Below are 22,881 nucleotides of genomic sequence, written 5' to 3'. Positions count from 1 at the left end.
GGCAAAATCCAGGCTCCTTCACTCTTTGGAGAAGGGGGGCAGCTGCTTTCCCTCAGCAGTATGATCTTGTTCCCACCAGCCTCAAAACCTTTGTCGGTGTATGTGTGGGTTCATGAGGCCAAGTCCGAGCTCCTTTGATAAGCTGCCGCAGTCATTCCGGCAGGATGTGACACACGCTTGGAATTCCAGATTCTGGCAGCAGAGGCAGGAAGGTAACTGTTGTGAGTCTGGGGCCAGCTATGGCTCCACAGTAAGACCCGGTCTCGAAAAACCAGACAGGAAAAAACAGCCCTCAGGCTGAGTGGCGCATGGCCCTGGTCTCATTATTTGGGAAGTGGAGGTAGGGGATGAAGTAGTCAATATTCAAGGCTAGCTTCAGATACACAGCAGGTTGGAACTTCATGTGGTCCTATCATGGGGGAAAAAAGTCATTCTGGCTTACTAGACAACGCATTTTTAATTGTGTAAAATTTTACATATAAAATACATAGAAAGTACCAAAACGATAACTAAAATCTTCAACATCAAAAGTGGACAGAACAATTTTTCTCATGTTCTTTGGAGTCATGAGTTTTTGAGAAAGACAATGAATCCAGGAGGTACAAGGACAATTCTTCCCCAAGCTCGTACCCCTTAATACATCTTACACAAAGAAAGGAGCCCAGGAGAAATGGCATGGCTCGTCGCTTCTGGGTTAAATATACCAGTTTAAAACAGATACACCTTCCATGCAATGTGGGAGCCTCTATTCCAAACCAGTGTGCTTTCTGAAATGAAGAGGCAGGGTTGGGAGAATCAAGGGACCCTTTTCTAAGCACTGACACTGTTGTAACAGGACTCGCTACCTGATCCCACGTGTCCTTGTCACAAAGATGATTTCAAAAGCAAGAAAGCTGCTTTTCACGTTGCTCCTCCCAAGTGAGCTAACTGGTCTAATCTACTCTCCCGCTCCCCCAACCACCACCCTTTCTGCAGTGGAGATTGAATTGGGCCCTCACATGCCAATCAAACCCCACCACTAAGCTGTATGCCCAGCCCTGTTTCCATGTCCTGTTTTTGAGACAGTCTTGCTAAGTTACCCAGGTTGTCTCTGAACTCGCTCTACCTGGGATGGACCTTGAATCTCTGACCTTCTTGCCTGAGCCTCCAGAGTAACTGGGATGGCAGACCTGCATCACTAAGTCAGGCCTGGTTCCTAATCTAAAAGCCAACTGCGACTGTTAAGTGGGAAGTCAAACTGCGGTAGCAGTACAGTGACAGAAAGCGCACTGAACACTAATACAGGATAGCAGAGGTCACAGCAACAAGGGCAACTAGAGCTTACTGCATAACATTGTCCAGGAGTCCAGCACGCTGCCTATCGTCCTGGTCATTTCTCTCCTCACACACAAGTACCTAGTTCTCTTCCCTCTCTTGCTCTCTTCCACGGTCTCACTTAGGAAGAACCACGTTCTCATCCAAGTGTCATCAACTCCTGTTCTCACAGTCGTGTGGAGGAAAAGAAGGAAGACACAGGAAGTGAGAAAGCTGAGGTGTAACATTTAAGAGTCAACAGCACAACTCAGTGGGCCCGAGAGGAACATGGTTCTCACTCAGCAGAACAGATACAGTTTCTAAAGAGCAAAATGCTTCTTCCAGTCCCTGAAGGAGGGGCTAAGGCAGCTGAGGTGTGTGCCATTGTAATCCCGGCACATGGGAGGTGGATGCAGCAGGCTCAGGACTTGGAGCTCATTCTAGGCTACAAGGAGAGTTTGAGGCCTGCCTGGGCTACACAGACAAGATGAAAGGGGGAAGTGTGTGTAGCTTACTAAGTATGGTGAGCAGGGAATGGCGGGGAGAGGTCTGCTGACCCTCACCCTCTTCTTACATCCAGAAGTCTCAACTGCTGGAAGGGTATCGCGAAGCCCAGGAGCAGTTCATTGCTGGCCCCCACCCTCCGCGTGGATTGGATTTATAATTCTCTTGTTCTTGGGCAGTTTCTCGGGAGAGACTTCAAAATAAAAACCAGGCCAGGCATGGTGACCTGTGCCTGTGCTCCCAGCAGGGATACCTGCCACTAATATGAAGCTCTCCTAGTCTACAGAATGAGCTCCAGGCTGGCCAAAAAGAAGCCCGATCTCCTGTTCCTTCTGGACAAGGTAGGGAAGTCCCTAAACAAAGGAGCCTTTGGAGGCGAGGAAGGAGGAGAGTAAGCAGGAAAGGAGTATCAGAAGGCCCACCTCAAGCCAAAGGCTCCACACCCACCCTGGTTCAGTCTAGAGAGAGCAGGATCATGGATGAAGTGGGGCACATACTCCTTATTCCAGCTGCTGTTTTATAGGTAGGAGAGGAGGGCTTTGAGAACATCTGAGACACTGTAGCCCATGTTGACATGCAACTGACTGTGTCGTCCAGGCCGGCCTCATATTCACAGCAATACTGTCTCAGACTGCTGAGTGCAGAGACTGTTACAGCCATGAGTCATCCCACCTGACTGCTTTGTTTTGTTTTAGTTTTTGGCTTTTTGAGACTGGGTTTCTCTGTTGTACCAGCTCTGTCTGTCCTAGAACTTGCTCTGTAGACCAGGCTGGCCTCAAACTCAGAACCACCTGCCTCTGCCTCCCGAGTGCTGCCGTTAAAGGTGTGCGGCACCACCGCCTGACGAGCTGACCGCTATTTTAAGAAAGAGAGACACGAACGCTTAGTAAATTGTACGGTACTACTGAAATGAATTACATCCTTAATCTGAAGGTTTAAAAGCCAACAAAGCTCTAAAATGGAACAGTGATACTGCAAAGGTAACTACATCCCCAACTGGAAGTTAGAAAAGGGGTCTCAGCAAATAGGAATCCAGGTATAGAATTTATACATATATATCTCTCTATATTTTAAAGTATAAAATTGAGAAAGTATATACAGAAATCATCCTACGCCTTAGAAAGGAGACATACAAAAAAGGGCTGAAGGGCGTGGCGATTGAGGGCAGCAGATGCTCAGCAGCTGGAGGAGTGCATATTGCCCAGCTGCCCCGCAGCCAGCATGAGAATGTCTTTCTTCTCCTTGTGGAAGCGCAGCTCCTTGCCCGCCAGCCGGGCTTCATCCAGCTCCCGTTCAGTGGAGGCCAACTCCCTAGACAGTGCCCCCGGCACACTCTGCTCCCGGCTCACCCAGTCCAAAGCCATTTGGTGGCGAATATCATCATCCAGGGCCCGGTGTGAATAATGAGCCAACACCTCCTGGTCAGGGAGAGGAATGCAAAGATCACCGAGAAGGTAAAAACATAGAGCACAGGGACCCCAGTGGTAAAGACGAGTGAGTCATACATACCATACAGCACAGTGACCCCAACAGACAGGCGCATGTCACACAGTATATAGCACAGGGACCGCAATGGAACTTAGCCTTGATGTCTGAACTGAAGTTAGCTCGTGACCTACAAAGATTTGTCTGCCCCTGTGTTAGGAGTTTGAGTAGCTCAGAAGTGGGGGGAGGTGAATATGTGCACAGACAACTGAGTCCAGAGCAGCCAGGGCTCAGAGCTCAGGGGCAGGCAACCCCTTCCAGTGCCCCAGCAGCGTGTGGGTGTTCGACTGAGGTGGGAAACGTGGTCATCTTTTAAAAACAACAAAATCTCCTGAATGTGGGAAAACCTCAGCACACTGTCTCACACCATGAACACGTACGTGCTCAAGGGTCTGTGGAAATGCCCACAACTTGGCAAAATTATGTTAATGTGCTAGACGTGGTCCTTCCTGCTTCTCAGTGACAAAGACACCCAGAGTGTGACAGTTTCAGAGTTGACAGCTCATCATGAGGGAGGGAGCAGACTAGTCATGTCATGGCAGCTAGGGAACAGAGAGGCCGAGGGGGGGTAGTCTGTTTCGTTTCGAGACAGGGTCTCACTATGTAGCACTAGCTGCATGGAACGGCCTCCTAAGTGCTGGGATTAGAGGCGGGGGCTGCCAAGCCCAGGTCAGCCAGAGGGTTCCGTAAGGGGGCTATAGTGGGTAAGGAGGTGAGGGGACCCCAGTGACATGCACAGAGCAAGAATACAAGAACAGGCTGGCGCTGCAGGAAGCTGAGGCAGGCGGATCTCTGAGTTCAAGGCTAGCCTGGTCTACAGAGTGGGTTCCAGGATAGCCCAGGCTACCAGAGAAACCTGTCTCGAAAAACTACAAAACCAAAAGAATACAAGAGCAAAGAGGATTCTGAAATAAGGCCTTCAGTAGTTACAGCCTGGTAGCCGGTTCACACAGCCCAAGCTCTTCTGCCCTTTTCCCTCAGCTGACTCTTACCTGTCGAGAGCACTGTCTTTCCCTCATGGCCTTAAGGCTGCCATTCCAGTGCAGCAGCTGAAAAACTGTCATTAGCTCCTGAGGGAAGAAGATAGGAAATGCCAGTGTAATGGCTAATTTTGATTGTTGACTTGATAACATCTGGGATTAACTAAGCCCCAAGCTGCTGGGTACACTATGAGGTTCTTTTCTTGATTGGATCATTTGAAGTGGGAAGACACACACACACCCCTCCCTCCAATCTGGGGCACACTCGTGGCAGCCCATATAAAGGACACGGAAGATGGAAACTTGCTTTCACAGCAAGTCCATTCCATCACTGGTATTACAGACCACTTCTTTGGGATTCTGGTGTAGACTGAAGACCAGCTAAGACATCCAGCCTGGAGGACTGAACAACTACTGGATTCCTAGAGACAGTCTTTGTTGGAAAATCAGACCACAGCCTACAAGCCATTCTAATAAACTGTGAGAGGAATGCATGATCTATCTGTTTTGTTTCTCCAGAGAATCCTGGCTAATACAACCAGGATAGTGATTTTAAGTTAGACCGCATCAGAATCAAATGGGGAACTTTTTACAAAACGTATCTGTGGAAGCATCTAACACGTAATCAACTCTGGTGTAACTTGGGGGTAGAAAGGTAACTGTACTTTGATGATCTAACCACCTTCTCTCTACCTTTTTTCAGAATAATGAGGTAGAGGTAACTAGCTGGTGTGTCGGGCTGGCCTGTGTGACGAGAGCCAGGGACGTGGGGGGCAGTACCTGGAACTCCAGCATTGACTTGCCCTTATTAGACTCCAGCATGAATCGGAACGCGCCAATCCCTGTATTCGGGTTGTCTGCTTCCTCTCTGTTACCCTGGTAACAAGAAAGAAAAAGACAAGTAGGTTTCCAATCAGAATGATCATTTTGACCAGCATTATCCAATAGAAATTAGTAACATGTTTGTGCACGTTTACGAGTGTGTGCACCGGTGCACACGTGTGTATGTGTACTCATCTGGAGGCCAGTAGATTGCTTCAAGTGTTATTCCTCAGGAACACTGACCACCTCCTTTGAGACGGAGGGTTGTTGGCTCACCAATTATGCCAGACTGGCTGGCAAAGGAGCCCCAGGGATACGGAGCTCTGGACTACACACATGAGCCACCACACTAGCATTTTAAATGGGCTTTGGGGATCAAACTAAGGACCTCCTGCTTGCGAGGCAAATGCTTTATATGCTAACCCATCATCCAGCCCTTCATGAGCCATGTATTTACTTTTTTAAAAAAAAAATAATTTAACTTTATTTTATGTGCATTGGCATGAAGGCATCAGTTCCCCTGGAACTGGAGTTACAGACAGCTGTGAGCTGCCGTGTGGGTGCTGAGAATCGAACCCAGGTCTCTGGAAGAGCAGCCAGTGCTCTTCAGCGCTGCACTCTCTCTCCAGCCCCGTATTTACTTTTTAGAAGATTTTTTTTTTTTTTTTTTTTTTTTTTTTTTTTTTTTTTTTTTTTTTTTTTTTTTTTAAGATTTTTTTAAGTGTGTGTGTCATGTGTGCAAATGCCAACAGAGGCCAGAAGAAGGTAGCAGATCCACTAGAACTGGAGTTCCAGGCGGCTCTCCTGACACAGGAACCGGACCTGGGTCCTCTGAGAAAGCAAGTGCTCTTAACTGCTGAGCCTTTCTTCCAGCTCCCACATTTGATTTTAAATTTCTCAGTTGCTACATTGAAATAAAAATAAATAGTTAAGAGATATTCTGTGTGCACGCTAGTGTGAAGGCCAGAGATTGGCTTTGGGCCTCTTCCTTTTTCCGTCTCTCAGGAAACTCAGCTCTGTGATTGGGTACAGTGAATGGCCATCAAGTTCTAGATCTGTCTCCACTCACAAAGCTCCCCACACACACACACCTTTTTTAAATTCTTTGTGTCTTTCACATATCACGATTCCCAATCCTACCCATCTCCCTCCCCACCCCAAAATAAAACGAGAGAAAATTTAAGAGAAAAAAACAGGGAAAGAAAGGAAGAAGGGGAAAATCTTGTCATGGAAGCTGCAGTGTGACAGAGTGAGTCACGAAGTAAACCCCTTTATCCATATATTTTTACGTGCAAGCGTTTATCGAAAAGAATCACTGGTCTGGTTGGAGGCCCCGGTCTCTGCTGCACCATCGACACTGGGCCCTCACTGGGACTCTTCCTGGACATCCCGTTGCTGCCCTGTGTTGTAAAGATCCTGCAGCCCTGGGTCCCCTGGACTGACATTCTCCCCCCTCTCGCCCCCATATCCAGCCAATCACAGATGGGATGGATGTTGGGGTGGGTCAACACAAAACCCTGGTTCTGGCCTGGGTAGCTGCAGGGTTGGTCAGCCAGCCAGCTCTCCCCTGTCTTTGCCACCAGGGTGAACTTTCCAGAGTTGCTCTGGCGAGTTCACCCCCTGCAACAATGAGCAAGGGGCAGGGCCAGTTCTCTGGCTTTCACGTCCTCAGGGTTGGATCTCCCACACCCACACCTTCAGGGCCAGCTCTGCTGTGTTGCCCAGGTGAGGTGTGGGGCCACTCTCCTGAGTGCTGTAGCTAATGAGGGGCAGGGCCAGCTCTCCCACCTGCCTCAGGTGTTGACTGGGGGAGGAGGGCACCTCTCCCCAGCCCATGCTGCAGAGCTACCTATTTTTAAGGAACAGGAACTAAAATTTTAAACCAAACTTAGAAGTAAAAGTCAAGCATGAAATTATTTCACTATTTTAATAGCTCTAAAATTCCATAAATTGGGACCAGTGAGATGGCTCAGCAGGTAAAGATACTTCCTCCAAGCCTGGAAACCTGAGTTTGACACTGGATCCTTCATGGTAGAAAGAGAGAACCAGAATGGCCTCCCAGAAGTTGTCCTCTGACATATGCACCATGGCATGCATACAGACGTGATAAAGGTTTTAGTATTGTTTTTGTTTGTTTGGGATAGGTTCTCCCTCTGGCCCTGGCTATCCTGGAACTCACATAGATCTGCCTGCCTGCTGAATACTGGACTTAAGGTATGTATGTATCACCATGACTATCATAAAATTTTTTGAATTCCACACATCTTTAATTAAAAGTATCTAGATATAAAAGAAACACAAAGAGACAAATCATTAAACGTAAAAACACAGATATAGAATTAAAGACAGATATGGAGCATAGGACACACAGAAACATTGATGGAATAAACAGAAGAGAAATGCAGACAGAGAAAAGAACAAAAACACATGGGTTCCCTGGATCCCCCCCCCCAGTCTCCCTCCTCCCATTTCCAAGTTATTTACATTGAAAGATGCCAGGGCCTCTGAGACGCTCTTCTCAATGAACTCATCAGTAATTCTTCGGGATGGATGTTCGTTAAACACGGAGTTCATTAGTGCAATCTTCGCAGCACTTCGCCGGGCCTCAGCTTTTGTGGGGCAAAACTAGGCAGGGGAGAAAGAGGGAGAGTATGTACTGAGCATCTCCGAGGGAGGAGGAACAGCAGGAAGCATGCCACTGAGGAGGAAGGCATTTGGACACCGTAGATGAATCAGTTGTGCTCATCACACTTTCCGAAGCTTTACTGTGAAATGGCTGGGGTGTTTGAAAACATAACTTTGACTCAACATCCTGAAGTCATTAAAGAACTGGAGATGACTAGCTCACACCAAACTGAAGGCAGAGCGGGAAGGCTGCTGAGTCAGCGGATAACCCTAAGACATGAAAAACGCCTCTACTTAAACTGTCAACAGAACTAATTACTCAAAAGCCAGATCCTGGCCAGCTCCTCAGGCAAGGATGTCTGCATTCTAGATAACCCAAGATGAAAACACGTCATGTCCCATCAGAAGCATCCATCTGGGATTCTTGCTCTTCAGTCTTAGCTATAAACAGGCAGGCCACAGGAGCTACCTCCACAGGGTCTAAGTCTGAAGATGTCCGTCCGTCCGTCCCATCCCATCCCGTCCCTCCCCCCCCCCCCCGCCCCCAGTAGATGCAGGAAGATAGGTAGCTGAGGGAAGGAAGGCTGATGGAGGAAAGCAGGGGAAACAGCAGCTTGTTTTAAATTGTAGCCAACATGGGCATCAGGGCAAATCTGATTTTCAGAAGGCTTGGCCCATCCCAACTTCAGATCCCTCGCCATCATACCACTCTGGTATAAGCAGTCTTTTTGTCGGGCACTGAAGAAGCCTCTGGACCCACTGCCATTCATGATTAGGAGGAGTGGTGTGGCTTTTTGCTTTTTGAGACAAGGTCTCTGTAGCCCTGGCTGTTCTGGAGTTCACTATGGAGACCAGGCTGGCCTTGAACACCCAGAGATCCCCATGGCTCCCCAGTGCTGGGTTTAAAGACCTGCCGCACCACACTGGTTTGATGTTCCAGCTTTTAAAAGGAGTGGGAGATGCTCCTCACTTGACTATCACCGTTAACTCCTCCTCATTTCCCTCAGTGGACAGTTCCCCTGAGACGGCATATGGAGCTTGATACATTCACACTAACACTTCCTGTTTCTTCAGTTCTCTTTTCTGCTTTAGTACCAGCCCGTTAACTGCCTTATCCTATAAGGCTGCTTCTGAAAAGCCGGCTGTGAAGAAAGCCACCCGGAGAGTTTCACCTGCCAATGAATGTAAAACAATGAGCTGAAGAGGCCAAGAAGAGATCATTTCAGTTCAGAGAGTAACCAAGTACAATAACGGTTCCTTTGTGAACATCGTAAAATTCAAACTGCCCTTCAGATTGTGACGAGGTGAGAAGAAGGAGCCATAGTATTCTTTAGTAAAGAATCCTGGGGGCTGAGAGGGCTCAGTGGTTAAAGTGTGAAAGCCAGAAGTCAGACCCCAGATTCCGGAACCCACATAATGCCTGTCTGAAATTCCAGTTTCGGAACACCAGAGATGGGATCCCTAAAGGAAGCTGGCTAGTGAGACCAGCCATGCTGGCAACTCTGGGTCTGACTGAGAGACTGCGTCAGTGAGTAAGGTGGAAGAGTGTTGAGAATGTTTGCCCACATCAACGCGGGAGTCTGCATGCACACACAAAAGTGTACCTGCACACACTACCTGCACACCACACACATGAAAATGGAAGACCAAATGTAGACACTCGTCTTCCCGGGCTTATATTTGTTTATCTGAAATGGCTCAAGTGCTGAGTCAAAAAGCTTAGTCATGTGATTTAAAACAAGGTTTCCAAGCCAGACGTGGGGACACCTCTAATCAGCACTCCAAGGCAGAAGCAGGCAGATCTCCATAGTTTCCAGGCCGGCCTGTTCTACATTGTGAGTTCAAGGACAGCTAGGACTACAGAGAAACCCTGTCCAGAAAAACAAACTAAGTAAACAAGGTTTCCTCAGGGCTTCCTGTTTGAGGCAAGAACTGAGCGATACAGTGGTTCTTGTTCAAAATGTAACAGGTGATTGTCCATGTGCTCGGGTCTGAGTGGGTGCCATGTTTTTGTTTGGTTTTTTTGAGACTGGATTTCTCTGTGAAGCAGTTCTGGCTGTCCTGGAACTCACTCTGTAGACCAGGCTGGCCTCGAACTCACAGAGATCTACCTGGCTCTGCCTCACCACCACCACCACCCGTGCTGGGATTAAAGGCATGCCCAACACCACCCAGCAGGTGGCAGATTTTCAATACCAAATAAGAAAGAAGACAGTTTGCAAGGCCCTCCCTGGGTTCAATCCTATGTGTATGCACACACATACACATATATACAGAGCCAGGGGGGAAAAAAAAACCTTGGACACTCCAGAACCCTTGAAGAGATAATCAGTAACGATGTAAGTTATATAATGGGGTGCTGGGGACAACTGTAAGAGCCATGCCATATTGCCTGGCTGAGTTAAGTGTCTGTTCTCCAGTACTGAGCCACTTACCAGAAACTTGTAACATGCCTGGACAAGTCCCGAGTTATTAGAAAATGTCCTTATCTTTCTGCTACACTGACCATTAGCAAGAATGTTTTGCGGTTGGGTTGCTTGGTTGGGCAGCCTGCAAAGCAACCCGACAGTCCCCTGATCTTTTCCCGAAGAAAGCTTCCTGCTCCGCTTGCTATAAAACCTGCCTGAGAAAAATAGAATTTGCAGCTTGATCAGAATACTGTCTTGCTGTCAATTCTTCGTGTCTCTTGTCCCTTTCGTTCGCCATTCCCCCTTCCAGGGTCTCCGTTGAAGACCCCGCTGGCCGGCCGGGACAATGGGGAAACCCAAGGAGCTATGGCAACAGCAAGGGTCCCTACCTTATCTGAAGGGGACACAGCCGCATCAAAACTAACCAAAGGTGTCTCTTGGTTAGAGTCTTTAAATGCCTATGCAGACTCTTTTTTTTTTTTTTTTTTTCCTTTTCTTTGCAGACTCTTAAGCTGACATTTTGGAAGACTGCCTTCCTGTCTGAAATGTGGGTGCGGAGTCAATTCTTGATGATTATAGTCATATCAATCGACAATCATTTCTTTAAGTTTTTACAATTTGTTTTTTTCCTTTTACATGTGCGCACACGTGTGTGTGTGTGTGTGTGTGTGTGTGTGTGTGTGTGTGTGTGTGTGTGAGAGAGAGAGAGAGAGAGAGAGAGAGAGAGAGAGAGAGAGAGAGAGAGAGAGATGGGTGTGAGTGCCTGCACAGGCCATTAGAGGGTGTCAGGTCCCTGGGGCTGGGGTTACAGTGGAGTGGTTTTGGGCTGTCGGGTGAGTGCTGGGATCTGAACCCGGTCCTCTGAAAGAACAGCAGTGTTCCTTAACGGCTGGACTCTCTTTAGCCCTGTAACTTCTTACTGTCCTATGAACGTAGTTATTCTTTCCACCATGGCCAGCCCTTCATATCTGTACAGAATGTTAGCAACAGGAAAAATTTCAAAACAGTATCCCCTGGGGGCTGGGGTGGAACTCATCTGTAGTGTTTGCCTAGCATGTAGGAGGCCCTGGGGTCAGCCCCCAAGCACTGCATATATAGATAGTCCCAGCACTTGGGAGACGGAGGCAGGAGGATCAGAAGTTCAGCATGATCATCCTTAGCTACACAGTTTGAGGCCAGGCTGGGCTATATGAAAAAAGCCTGTCTTTAAAAAAAAAAAAAAAGAGGAGGAGAAGGAGGAAGAGGGACTGGGAAAAAATGGCTTATTAGTTAAGAGCACTTCTTGCTCTTCCAGAGGACCTGAGTTCAGTTCTCAGTACCCACATCACAAGGTTTCCAGGCACCTGTAACACCAGCCCCAGGGGATCCACCATCATCTTCTGGCTTCAGTGGCACCAGCACTCATACATTCCCCACACAGACACCATATACATTTAATTAAAAATAAAATCAGGGGCTAGAGATGGCCCAGCGGTTAAGAGCACCAGCTGCTCTTCCAGAGGACCTGGGTTCAGTTCCCAGCACCCACATGGCAGCTCACAACTGTCTGTAACTCCCGTTTCAGTGGAGCTGACACCCTCACACAGACACACATGCAGGCAAAACACCAATGCACATAAAATAAGAATACATAAATTATTTTAAAAAATAAAATCAGAGCTGGAGAGATGGGGTCAGTGGTTGGGAACACTGGCTGCTTGCTCTTCCAGAGGACTCAAGGTTTGATTCCCAGCACCCACATGGCAGCTCACAACCATCTGTGATTTTCCAGTTCCAGGGTACGGGGGCACTCCACACATGTGACACACAGACATACAAGCTGGCAAAGCACCCATACACATTTAAAAAAGAAGAAATGACAGGAAGTTGGAGTGCAGCTGTGGAAGCCAGATCAAAGCAAAGGTTAGGTGCGGGTCTGATACAGTAAGAGAGGGCACAATCCAATTTGAGATGGGTCTGAGTTTTTGCAGGATGAAAGAAAGCGCGCACACGGATGAGGCACCTCGGTGACCTCATGAGCCTCTGGTGCTTGCCAGGAGATTTGCCCAGAGTTGGTGACTCAACTATGTGACTTCAGGCAGAGATTAATGGCCACAGTAATAAAGTCCTTATTAGCACGAACACGCTTTTCCTTACGCTGCTGCCTTGTAACTCTTACCTGGAAACTCCCAAAACAACTCCCCCCAGGCAGAGTGACGTAGCAGACATACGGAGGACTGTTGGAAGGGACCATCTCGTACACCACCAGAGCCCCATTCTTCAGGTCAGCGCCCCGGGACTGCTTCATCTGCCAGAATTCCTGAAGTGCCTCCACCACGTTCACTGCAAGAGGAGAAGCAGGTAGCTCAGCCCAGAGAGCAGCTCCAGGTACTGCTGGGTTTTAGGTGCCTGGACCAAGTCCTTGCTCCTGGTCATCACTTAAAACACTTAAATTAATAAACGCAGACCGACAGATCAGCACGCCAAAGCTGGGCTTCCCCTCCTCCCCAGCCCTCCAGCCCCTAACTTCTCATTATATGGGGTCAGGTAAAGAAACGGGACAGTGGAGGACAGAAGAGCAAAAGGCTTCTGAATGTGCTGTAACTGAAAATTAATCCAAATCAAATATGACATGAGCCCAGGTGTCTCTGACAGTGTGGTGGCAGAGCGTCTTCACAACACTGCAGCCTTGGTGCCTCATGCTGCCACTAAGGTGGCTGAAACCCTCCTGCTCGGCCTGGAGACCCTCGTACATCCTCAACTGCAGTGCCTCTAACGCAAAGTTTTCGGATCTTATGGGACATAATCGTTTAATTACGGAAAACAAAGACAATATTTTCCCATTATTCCCCAGCATGTAATTATAAAATTCGTATATTTTTGGATTGTATTGTGTTACAATGTTTCATTTAAAAGTTGCTTGAGAAAAAAATGGCTTATTTAGAGCAGTAGAATTTTAGATTATTGATTTTCCTGTATGTATGTGAGTGCTTTTGCCTGGATGTATGCCTGAGCACATGTGGGAGGAACCCACGGAGGTCAGAAGCATGCGTCAGATCCCCTGGAGCTGGAACTTCGGATGGCTGAGAGCCACCATGTGGGATCTGGGAACCAAACCCTGATCTGCTGAGCCATCTCTCCAGCCACTTAGTTTTTGAGAAACAGTCTTACTGTGTAACCCAAGCTGGCCCAGAGCTGGAGACATTTCTGTTTCAGTCTCCTAAATTCTGGAACCACAGGCATAGCCAACCTAGCCCCCCACAGTGTTCTGAAAACTTTAGAGAACCCTGCCATTCAAGGAAATAAGACTCCAACTTCTGCTTCATGTGAGTAAAGCACTTTCTGGTCTAGAAGGCATGTGTATATTGTGAGAGAGAATAGAGGGTGTGGATGCTCTTCGGGGGCTCTGCCTGGGTATAAATGGTTTGTTAGGGGACCTTTTATTGGGCAATACTCCCTGTGGGTCTCTTCTGCTCCTCCACACCTACTGGGTGTGCGGCAACCCTGCAAAGCCCTGCCTACTTTTTCCATGGGTCACTTCGCAGGACTGTGTTTGCAGGAAGAGCGCCGCAACGATTCCCACGAGAAAGAGCAAGCTTGCTGCCCGCAGAGGGGCTCATACCTCTGTTCCAGCATCCACAAGGCTGAGGCGGCAGGACTACCTCAAGACTGAGGCCAGCCTGGGAGACATCAGACAAAGTAAGTTCCAGGCGAGCCTGGGCTACTGAGGGAGACCTTGTCTCACAAAACTGATGATGATGACAAAATAAATAAAGAAGAAGAACAAGCTTGCTTAGTGCTTATCATAAAAGAGAAGGTTCTGCCGGGCAGTGGTGGCGCACGCCTTTAATCCCAGCACTCGGGAGGCAGAGCCAGGCAGATCTCTGTGAGTTCGAGGCCAGCCTGGGCTACCAAGTGAGCTCCAGGAAAGGCGCAAAGCTACGCAGAGAAACCCTGTCTTGAAAAAACCAAAAAAAAAAAAAAAAAGAGAGAGAGAAGGTTCTAGAGCTCAGTATTGCTCTCTCACGATGAAACCCAGCTGAGCCTTCTGCTTCGGACTTAGGAAGCAGAAGACTGAGGCACCTCCAGTGCCTGATACTCTTTGCTGTGCTACGAGTCATAAAGTCCATTATCTCCAGTTCAGAAACCGTGTGACTTCGAAGCATTTACTAAACAGGAGCGGCGAAGTTATCAGTTGTAAGCAGGGAAACATCAAGCTCCAGACAGACACCGTATTCTAGAGCACTCCCTCCCATCCCTGGATGGATGGGCTGGGTCACTCCACAAACCTATTACCAAGTGTCTGCTCTGCGATCGACTGATCGACTGTGAACTACACCCTGGGCTGAGATAACGGCTCCTTTTCTTTTGGGCAACATTGCAAAGAAGGGGAAAGATCAGCCCGGCAATCTCAAGTGTTTGAGCCAACTGCAGCTCTGGTAAGTCCTAGAGAGCAAGAGCCAGGGAGAACTGCTGTTTTTAGGCGCTTCTGACGAGTGTTGTTGAGGGGTGGCTTGGTTGGTTGGTTTTGTTTTTTGAGACAGAGTCTCACTGTCGATTCCTGGCTGTCCTCAGATTCACAGACACACCTGCCTCTGTCTCTCTGTGCTGGGATTAAAGGTGGGGAGCCACCACACCCAGCTCTCACCTAGTGTTAAGAAGATCAAAAAAGCCACCTTGAGGGGGTGACGACAGACTGAAGTATGCGCAGAGACTCCTTAGGCAAAGGATGAGAGGACAGTACTCCGTATACAGAACAGTGGGTATGAAGGCTGTGAGCGAGGACGGAGCACAGCAAACACGTGGAATAGGAAACCACTGTGGCTGCAGGAAGATGAAGGGATGAGAAACGCAGGATGCAGATGCAAAAGACGGCAGTGAAGAGACTGAGCAGGGCCTTGTCTAGGGCAAGATTCAAAGCAATGGATTGTATATAGGAAGGGGGGATCTGGTCAGTTCAGCGGTGGAGTGGATCACTTGGTCTCCAGACACGTCAAATGGCTTTTACGGAAGCCCCATAAATCATCACACACGCCTTCTAGCACCTTACAGCATGGCCACCCTCCCACTCCTGAAAACACAAAAACGCATCCGTTTTTTCAAACTGTTAGTTTTGGTCTGTCAAGACGATACTCAGATGAGATAAACATGCAAGAGATAGCTGGGCAGTGGTGGCGCACGCCTTTAATCCCAGCACTCAAGAGGCAGAGGCAGGCGGATCTCTGAGTTTAAGGTCAGCCTGGTCTGCAGAGTGAGTTCCAGGACAGCCAGGACTGTTACACAGAGAAACCCTGTCTTGACAAAACCCAAACAAATAAACAAAAAACAAACAACAACAACAAAAAAAACCATGCGAGAGATTTATCGGAGAAGTAGGACAAGGAAAGTCTGACGTGTGGAAGGAGAGAGACTTAGTTGGATTGGAGCTGGAATGCTTAGGCGGCAATGTAGTTCCAAGAAAGGTTTGGCCAAGCCAAGATATCTTTAGGTCAAAGGAATTCCTCTCTCATCTCATGTGCCTGCATTAACATCCCTGTTTGTGCTCAGTCATTGACTGAGACGGCAACAGGAGCCGTGGCCTGTGCGCCAACGTGGTGATGGACTAGCGAGGGCAGGGCCGGAGCTGTGGGCCAGTTCCGCTTCTGAAGAGGAGTCTGGACCAAACCTTTTCAGCAAGCAAAACTCAGTCTTCAAGGAGGGAAAGAACAGCGCACAACCCTGGCCAGCAAGATGATCAAAGCCAAGTGGCCAGTAAGTCAGCCCTTACCTGCTCAGCAAACTAAAGGAAAGACCCCCTCACGGCAGCCAGTAGGGAAAGCAGCGGAAGGCCTTTTCTCGTCTCCTACACGTAACTGACTTGCTAAAGTGTTCACTCTTCGGCAGAAGGAAAGGCTTCTTTCCCATCCTTGGGCTCGCGAGGCTCTTCAAGTCACTCCTGCCCACAGAGCTTCGCTCTCTTTGTTCCTTCCCCTGAGATCTTTTCAGTCTCCGTTGTCCCGTCTTTGAGACAAGTGACAGCTCCCCTAACACGCCAACAACAGGGAAGACGGGGTGAAAGGGAAGGGGAGGCCGCCCGGGGGAAGGGCCTGCTCAAAACCCATGTTCCGCCCAGCTCTAGTTCAACTGAGCACCGCCATCCAGCACAGGCTTAGTTTTTTAAAATGATTATTCAAAGTCAAATGGGGGAGCTAATTCCACAAACACCGCGTGTGAAATGAGAGAGTGGGGGAAGGGGTTTTTGTTTGTTTATTTGTTTGTTTGTTTTGTTTTAAAGCAATTCATTATGTCCTACACTTGGAAATGCCCAGAGTAATGCTGTGAGTGGGGGAGATGAGCCTGAGGAGCTCAGCCAGGCTCGAGGAAGGGCAGAGACGTCCTCCAGGGCTCAAGGCCTGCAGAGTTGCAGCATGAATCTGTATATCCTAAAGCCAATGTCCTTTCCAGCTGGGAAACCCAGCCCGAGATCCAATCCAGGTCAGAGCTTCGAAAGGGCTCCCAAGTTCCCTGAAACGTACAGAAAATTCTGTATGTGTGCTTTGTGTGAGTTTGTACATTATAAGTGAGGAGCCCATAGGTTTTTTGGGTTTTTTTTGGTGGTGGTGGTGGTGGTGGTGGTGGTGGTGGTGGTGGTGGTGGTTAGTTGGTTGTTTTGTTTGTTTGTTTGTTTGTTTGTTTCCAGAAAGGGTTTCTCTGTGTAGACCTGTCTGTCCTGGAACTGGCTCTGTAGACCAGGCTGGCCTCAAACTCAGAGACCCCCTGCCTCTGCCTCCTGAGTGCTGGGACTCCAGGCATGTGCCACCATCGCACAATAGGTTTGTTTGTTTTTGTTTTTGGATTCAGATTTTCGGTGAGGAATCGGGACATAAAGGTTTCTGTAGGATATGTGAAGAGGTGCTGAACAGAATATATGTTTGACAGATGCCATGCTCTGTGAAGTTACTGGAAATCCCGGGTCGAGCAAAGTTCAAACAGTGAAGACTGTTAAATCCTTACACTGTGATGTGAGGACACAGAGGGGTGCTCAGGGTTTTACCGGCAGGAAATTAAACACCAGATGACGGTCTAAATGAAGTGTCAGTGACAAACCATACCCACTTCGATCAAGTCACTAAACTAACACATCGGGGCTGGAACTGTATCTTAGTTAAGAATATGTGCTTAGCATCCTCGAAGGCTCGGTGCAAGGCCCAGCTCCAGTCTCCCCTTCCCTCAGCTCCCCAGGAAACCATGAAACTAAAGAACACTTGAAATCATGAGACTAAAAAGCGGGGCTGGGAAGAGAGCTCAGCACTTAAGAGCACTTGTTGAGCAATCCAGAGGACGGAAGTTCGGATCCCAGCACCCACAGATCAAGCCAGGTGTCTACCAAACACCTGCAGCTTCAGCTCTGAGGGATCCAGTTCCACCTCTGGCCTCCCTGTGAACTGGGGTATGCACACACCTGCATGTAGACCCAGACCACACACCACCTACCTCATAAAATAGATCTAAAAAAGGGAATAAATCTCGGATGTAGTTCAGCAGCAGAGTACTGGCCTCACGTGCACAAAGCTCTAGCTCTGGGTTTAATTCCCAAGCGCTGCGGAGAATGAGGGGAGTGATACAGGAACAGCAATAGTAATAGTAAAAGAATAACTACAGGGTCGGGGAGGAAGCATACATCTGTAATCCCAGCCCCGAGGAGGCTGAGCCGAAGGACTGCAAGTCTGAGGCCAGGCAGGACTACATGAGAGCATTCCTCACAAAACAAAACAAACACAGAGGTAAGAAAAAAGACAACACTGGTGAGGATGAAGGAGTTAAAGGACAATAAAGAGGTAATGACATTGAAAGGTAAGATGTTCCCCTGTTCATACCGGTTTGTAAGGATAAGCTGGCGAGGCTCTTCGAACGTATTATGGAAAAGAGGGAAAACCTGCTCAACAGTCTCTTACCTAAGACTTCCTTCCCAGTCTTTAGAAGACCGTGACGAGCCTACGGCACACCAAAGTTTTGGAAGGGCAGCACTGTGAAGCAGCAGTGACTTTGGCAGGGCCGTAGGAAGGCTAAATAGTGCATCCCGTCAAGATGTGTTTATTTAGTCCCTGGAAGCTGCGGATGTCACCTCACGGGACAAGGACTTTGCAGGTGTGTTTAAGGAATCTGACTCAGGGAAATCATCAAAGATTATACTGGTGGCACCAGGAGACAGAGGCGAGTGGATCGCTATGAGTTCAAGGCTAGCCTGATCTGCATTATGAGTTCCAGGCCAGCTAGAACTACACAGGTAAGAGCCATTCCCCAAAAAAACAAAAAGAAACAATGAAACTGTGAGGGGCACTCAGAGTTGGCAAAACACAGGAGAGGAGAAGGCATGGAGGCAGACACGAAGTGATGTGGTCATGATCAGGTCCAGGAATGCCGCTGCCACCAGAAGCTGGAGAAGCCAGAGAAGCCAAGGGAGATTAGACTTTCTGGCGGGATCTTGCTAACACCCGTTTGACCCAGTGATACTGATGCTGACGTCTGCCCTGCAGAACTGTAAAAGAAGACACTATTTCGCTTTAGTTTTTTGAAACAAGGGTTCGTATAGCCCAGGCTGGCTTCAAACTCCCCATATAGCCAAGGATGGCCATGAATTTCATTGTTGCTTCTGCCTCCGTCTCCCAGGTAAGATGACAGATGTGCACCACCACACCCACTCCATTTCTGTTGTTTCAAGCAGCACAATTTGTGATGCTTTGTTATGATAGCCACAAGAAATTCACAGGGGTGCAGATCCATTATTTCCGAAAATTGTAAATGCTCATACCATTTTAGCTCCATTGACATTTTTAGAAAAAGAATCTGATTCTGATGACAGAGTAGCTAAGCAGAAAATATCACATAAAATTCATTTATTCTTGGGTTGGAGAGATGGCTTATTGGTTTAAAGCAATTACTACTCTTCCAGAGGACCCGAGTTCAATTCCCAGCACCCACATAGTGGCTCAAAACCATCTGTAACTCCAGTCCCTGGGGATCCAATACCCTGTTCTGGTCTTTGTGGGCACTAGGCATGAACATGGAGCATAGACATGCATGCAGGCAAAACACCCATACACACACACAAAAAAAAAAAATTTAAATCAAGACAAGGACTATAATACTCACTTTGCAAGAAGTATACAATTTAAGGAACAGACCAGAAGTAACAGAACCAGGATTAAGAAATAATAATTCATTTGGCTGCAAGACAAGCCCTCTTTCTATTGTACTATCTTGCTTTATTGCACCATTAATCCTCACACGGGCTCTAAAGCAGACTGAGCTCTATCAAGATAGAGACTAAGTATGTGCCTTGTTCACCACTGCATCTGGCGAACAGTAAATATTGTCAAATGGATAACTGGAACAGGTAAGGCATAAAGAGAGGAAGCCATATCGCCGAGATCACATGGCTACAATATGACAGGGCCAGGGCCCCAATCCAAATTCTATACACTGTGAGGTGATCTGAGATCCAACAGCAAGCCAAGCATGAGGGCACATGCCTGTAGTCCCAGCAGTTGGGAAGCTGAGGCAGGGGGATCACCACGAATTCGAAAGCCTGAACTACACAATGAGTTCCATGCCAACCTGGGCTATATACCAATACCTTCTCTCAAAAACCAAACCAAGCTGGGCGGAGGTGGCGCACACCTTTAATCCCAGCACTCGGGAGGCAGAGGCAGGTGGATCTCTGTGAGTTCGAGGCCAGCCTGGTCTACAAAGGGTGTTCCAGGACAGCTAGGGCTGTTACACAGAGAAACCCTGTCTCAAAACAAAACAAAACAAAACAAAATAGCCAGCACAACAGTGTGTGTGACTTTTGAGCAGGAATGGGTAGGGGAATGGGGAGTAGGGAAATAACAAAAGAGGGAAGTGTGTGTGTGCATGTGTGTGCGTGTGCGTGTGCGTGTGCGTGTGTGTGTGTGTGTGTGTGTGTATGTGCGTGCGTGCGTGCGTGCGTGCGTGCGTGCGTGCCGGGGTCCAACACTGGTGGAGGTCGATCTAAAAAGTCAGGAAGTAGTGAGCTTCGAGTCACAGGAAGACGGCGAAGGATGTGAACTGAAGATGGTGTGTAAGGTGTTGCCAGATGAAAGGCTGATCTGGACAGAGACCAAAGTAACTTATACTAGGGGCGGTCCAGCCACCCCCTGGCTATCATGCCATCAGTCACAAGGGCATCTGGGCACACGCCAGTGGAAGCTTTGCCCATTAACTGAAGCAGAATAAGCGGTTCCATGTGGTGAAGGACTGTGAGCCAAATCAGCAGAGCGCCAAATTCTCCTACAGCGCTTGCTGGACACCCAGACTGGAAACCAGAGACTCGGGAACAGTAAGGGTATGGTGGGAGGTGGAGGGACTGAAGGAGAGCCTCACCACAGAGTCTGAAGCCTGACGGACTGCTCTTTGTCAGCGAGAACCCTTTGTTCCCTCGTCCTTTCTAGACACCCAGCCAGAGGCTCTTCAGGGCAGAGGAACACAGGCAAGGAAAGAGGCTACATTTCTCTATAATGTTCATCCAATACCTGGACATTTCCAAGAGGAACTCTTCAGGATTAGGGTGACACCCCGAGGCCAAGTGTTTCCCTTGGAATTGACGTAAAAGGCCTGAGGCAGGAGGATGTAGCTGACGGCAGTTCTGTCCTACAGCCTCGTCAGACCTAGGAACCCATCTGGGAAGTAGCGAGGTTGGTCACGAGTTTCTGAAACATGGCCACTTGTATGCCCAGCGCCACACAGAGCCCCAGCCATGGTTGGCATCCAAACTGGTTAGAGTGCAGGGAAATTAACAGTCAATGAACAATCAGACATGCAACAAAAGGGGATCTGCACATCTGGTTTCACTGAAGCCTTTGGTTCTACAAATATTTAAGAGTAGGAGAAAATGAAACATGTTCTTAAGGAAGAGCTAACCAGAAAATCTGAGCCAACAATCATTTTAAGTGCCCAATTATGTTGCCTTAAATTATCTTAATTATCAGAATCTTTATTAATCCATAGCACAACTCTTGAAGAAACTGTTGCTCAGTGAAGTTATGAGTCCCCCCTAAAGACAGAGCTGGCAAGTGACAGGTCTCCAAAGCCTGTTCATGCTGTTTTCAGTCCTGCTTCCTCAAGAAGGAAGGAAAGAGGCAAGGAGAGGGGGAGGGAAGGGAGGGCCAGCAGTTGGGAGCTAGAGAAAGAAGGGGAGGAGAAGAAGGAGGAGGAGGAGGAGAACGATGTGCAACTTTTCTCCTATTAAAATAGAAAGGATACAGTTGCTTTCAGACCAAGGAGGACCTCATCAAGCAAACAGAAGTGATGTGTTTGAGATTCCAGACTTAAAGTCTGGCTCACACACCCTTCACTGTGTGTTCCTTGGTCGCTTAACCTCTGAATTTGGAACCAGAATTCTGACAGGAAATTGGTTAACATCGCCTAAACAAAAACAACAAAGAAAATCCTCACATCCCTCTTCCCAGAAATTAGGCATCTTTAAGCTGGAGATTTCTAAGCAAAATAGGGTTGCTGCCTGGCTCGTTTCCACAGAATTTAGCATCGAGAGAGCCAAGGCCTGCGATTTATCCTCCGTTCCTGGGCAGGGGCCAGGAACGCAGAGCCAGCCAGCCAGAGGCCCGAGTTGTGAGGTTCCCAACTGAAAGACACTGAAGTGAGGGACCAAGTCACAGGAAGCTGGCTCGGCCTCAATGGTGTGGGTCCAGATTCAAAGAAACGACTATTGTGAGTGACTTTTGAAAGCACTCCTTAATTCTCCAGCAGATCTGAAGTCGGGACGGAAATTTCATGGTGGGGGTAGGGCGGAGTGGAGAGGTACGTGAAGAATTACAAAGTCAGGGTTAAGGAGCCCGAGTACAGGAATTGCTGAAATCAGAGAGGAAAGAAGGGTAGGTAGGAGGAATGTCCAGGACTCCACACAATAGGGGCCGGTTCTCAAAGAGAGAAGAGAAGGACGTTAAAACCTGGAGCCTACAGGAGCTCTGCGGCCGACAGAGAAAAAGTTGAAAAGAAAAGAGGATTGCATCTGAAAAAAAAGGAGTCTCTGGAGAATACATGAATAACCCCCCCCCGCCCCGTGTGTGTGTGTGTGTGTGTGTGTGTGTGTGTGTGTGTGTGTGTGTCTGCGCGCGCGCAAGCGCCTGTGTCTGTCTGTGTCTGTGTCCAGAAGGAAACTCCCCAAAAGGAAATGCATGCGAGGGCTGGACGCCAAGCTGAGCCACCGGGAGGACAGCGGGAGGCACCCCCCTGCCGCAGGAGGCCAGCCCCCCCCGACACTCACTCACCTCGGCCGTAGCCCTGCGTGTGCTTGGCGAAGCTCCTCACCACCGCCTCCACGGCCTCGCGCAGCACGGCCGGGCTCCCCGAGGCGCCGGGGGGCAGGGGCAGCCCGGGGGCCCCAGCCAGCAGCAGCGGCGGCGGGGGCGGGGCGGGGGGCGGCGGGGCGGGCGGCGGGCCCGCGGGGGGTGTGGCGGCGCTCGGCGGGGCCCCGGTCACCCCCGGCCGCAGCGCTCGCAGAGTGCCTCGCCCGCCGGCACCTACGCCGGGCTGCAGCCGCTGCGCTCGCATCGTCTCCATCCCGGCCGACGGCAGAGCTGGGCCCCGCAGCTGGCCAGCCCGGCGAGCTAACGGTCCCAGCTACCCCGGGTGTGCAGGAGCCGAGGGACTGAGGGCGGTGCCGGGACCCAGCTGTCCGTCAAGAGCGGGCGGGGACGAGGCAGAGGCCACGCCAATCACTGGTGGAGAGGGAGGGAAGGGGCGGGCCCCTGCGCCGCCTTAGGCAA

General features: G+C 49.0%; 1 protein-coding gene across 2 annotated transcripts; it reads right to left on the bottom strand.

The window, feature by feature from the left end:
• Window positions 1-2,836: 2,836 nt before the first annotated feature.
• Lix1l (limb and CNS expressed 1 like) lies at window positions 2,837-22,766 on the bottom strand. 2 transcript variants are annotated; one of them, XM_028854089.2, is made up of 6 exons: window positions 22,384-22,761; window positions 12,276-12,439; window positions 7,569-7,709; window positions 5,043-5,138; window positions 4,275-4,352; window positions 2,837-3,215 (listed from the first exon to the last, which is right to left on the bottom strand). In XM_028854089.2, the coding sequence occupies exons 1-6, from the start codon at window positions 22,673-22,675 to the stop codon at window positions 2,973-2,975; spliced, it is 1,014 nt and encodes a 337-aa protein (XP_028709922.1). In that variant the 5' UTR covers window positions 22,676-22,761; the 3' UTR covers window positions 2,837-2,972. The 2 variants fall into 2 exon arrangements, with proteins under 2 accessions (XP_028709922.1, XP_028709923.1); XM_028854090.2 differs by lacking the exon at window positions 7,569-7,709 and having other exon boundaries at window positions 22,384-22,766.
• Between the last annotated feature and the right edge of the window lie 115 nt (window positions 22,767-22,881).

Source organism: Peromyscus leucopus, chromosome 6 (assembly GCF_004664715.2).
Source record: "Peromyscus leucopus breed LL Stock chromosome 6, UCI_PerLeu_2.1, whole genome shotgun sequence".
In the NCBI taxonomy this organism is placed as follows: Eukaryota; Metazoa; Chordata; class Mammalia; order Rodentia; family Cricetidae; genus Peromyscus; species Peromyscus leucopus.
The sequence above is the reverse complement of the archived record's forward strand: the minus strand, read 5'-3'. Positions and strand labels throughout refer to the sequence as shown.

Bases quoted from the DNA above. Each gene is read 5' to 3' on its own strand.
- Lix1l (XM_028854089.2), bottom strand. From the start codon at position 22,675: ATGGAGACGATGCGAGCGCAGCGGCTGCAGCCCGGCGTAGGTGCCGGC. The intron at 12,440-22,383 runs GTGAGTGAGTGT...CTCCTCTTGCAG, and splicing joins CACGCAGGGCTACGGCCGAG to TGAACGTGGTGGAGGCACTT. The intron at 5,139-7,568 runs GTAAATAACTTG...TCTTGTTACCAG, and splicing joins AGGCCCTGGCATCTTTCAAT to GGTAACAGAGAGGAAGCAGA.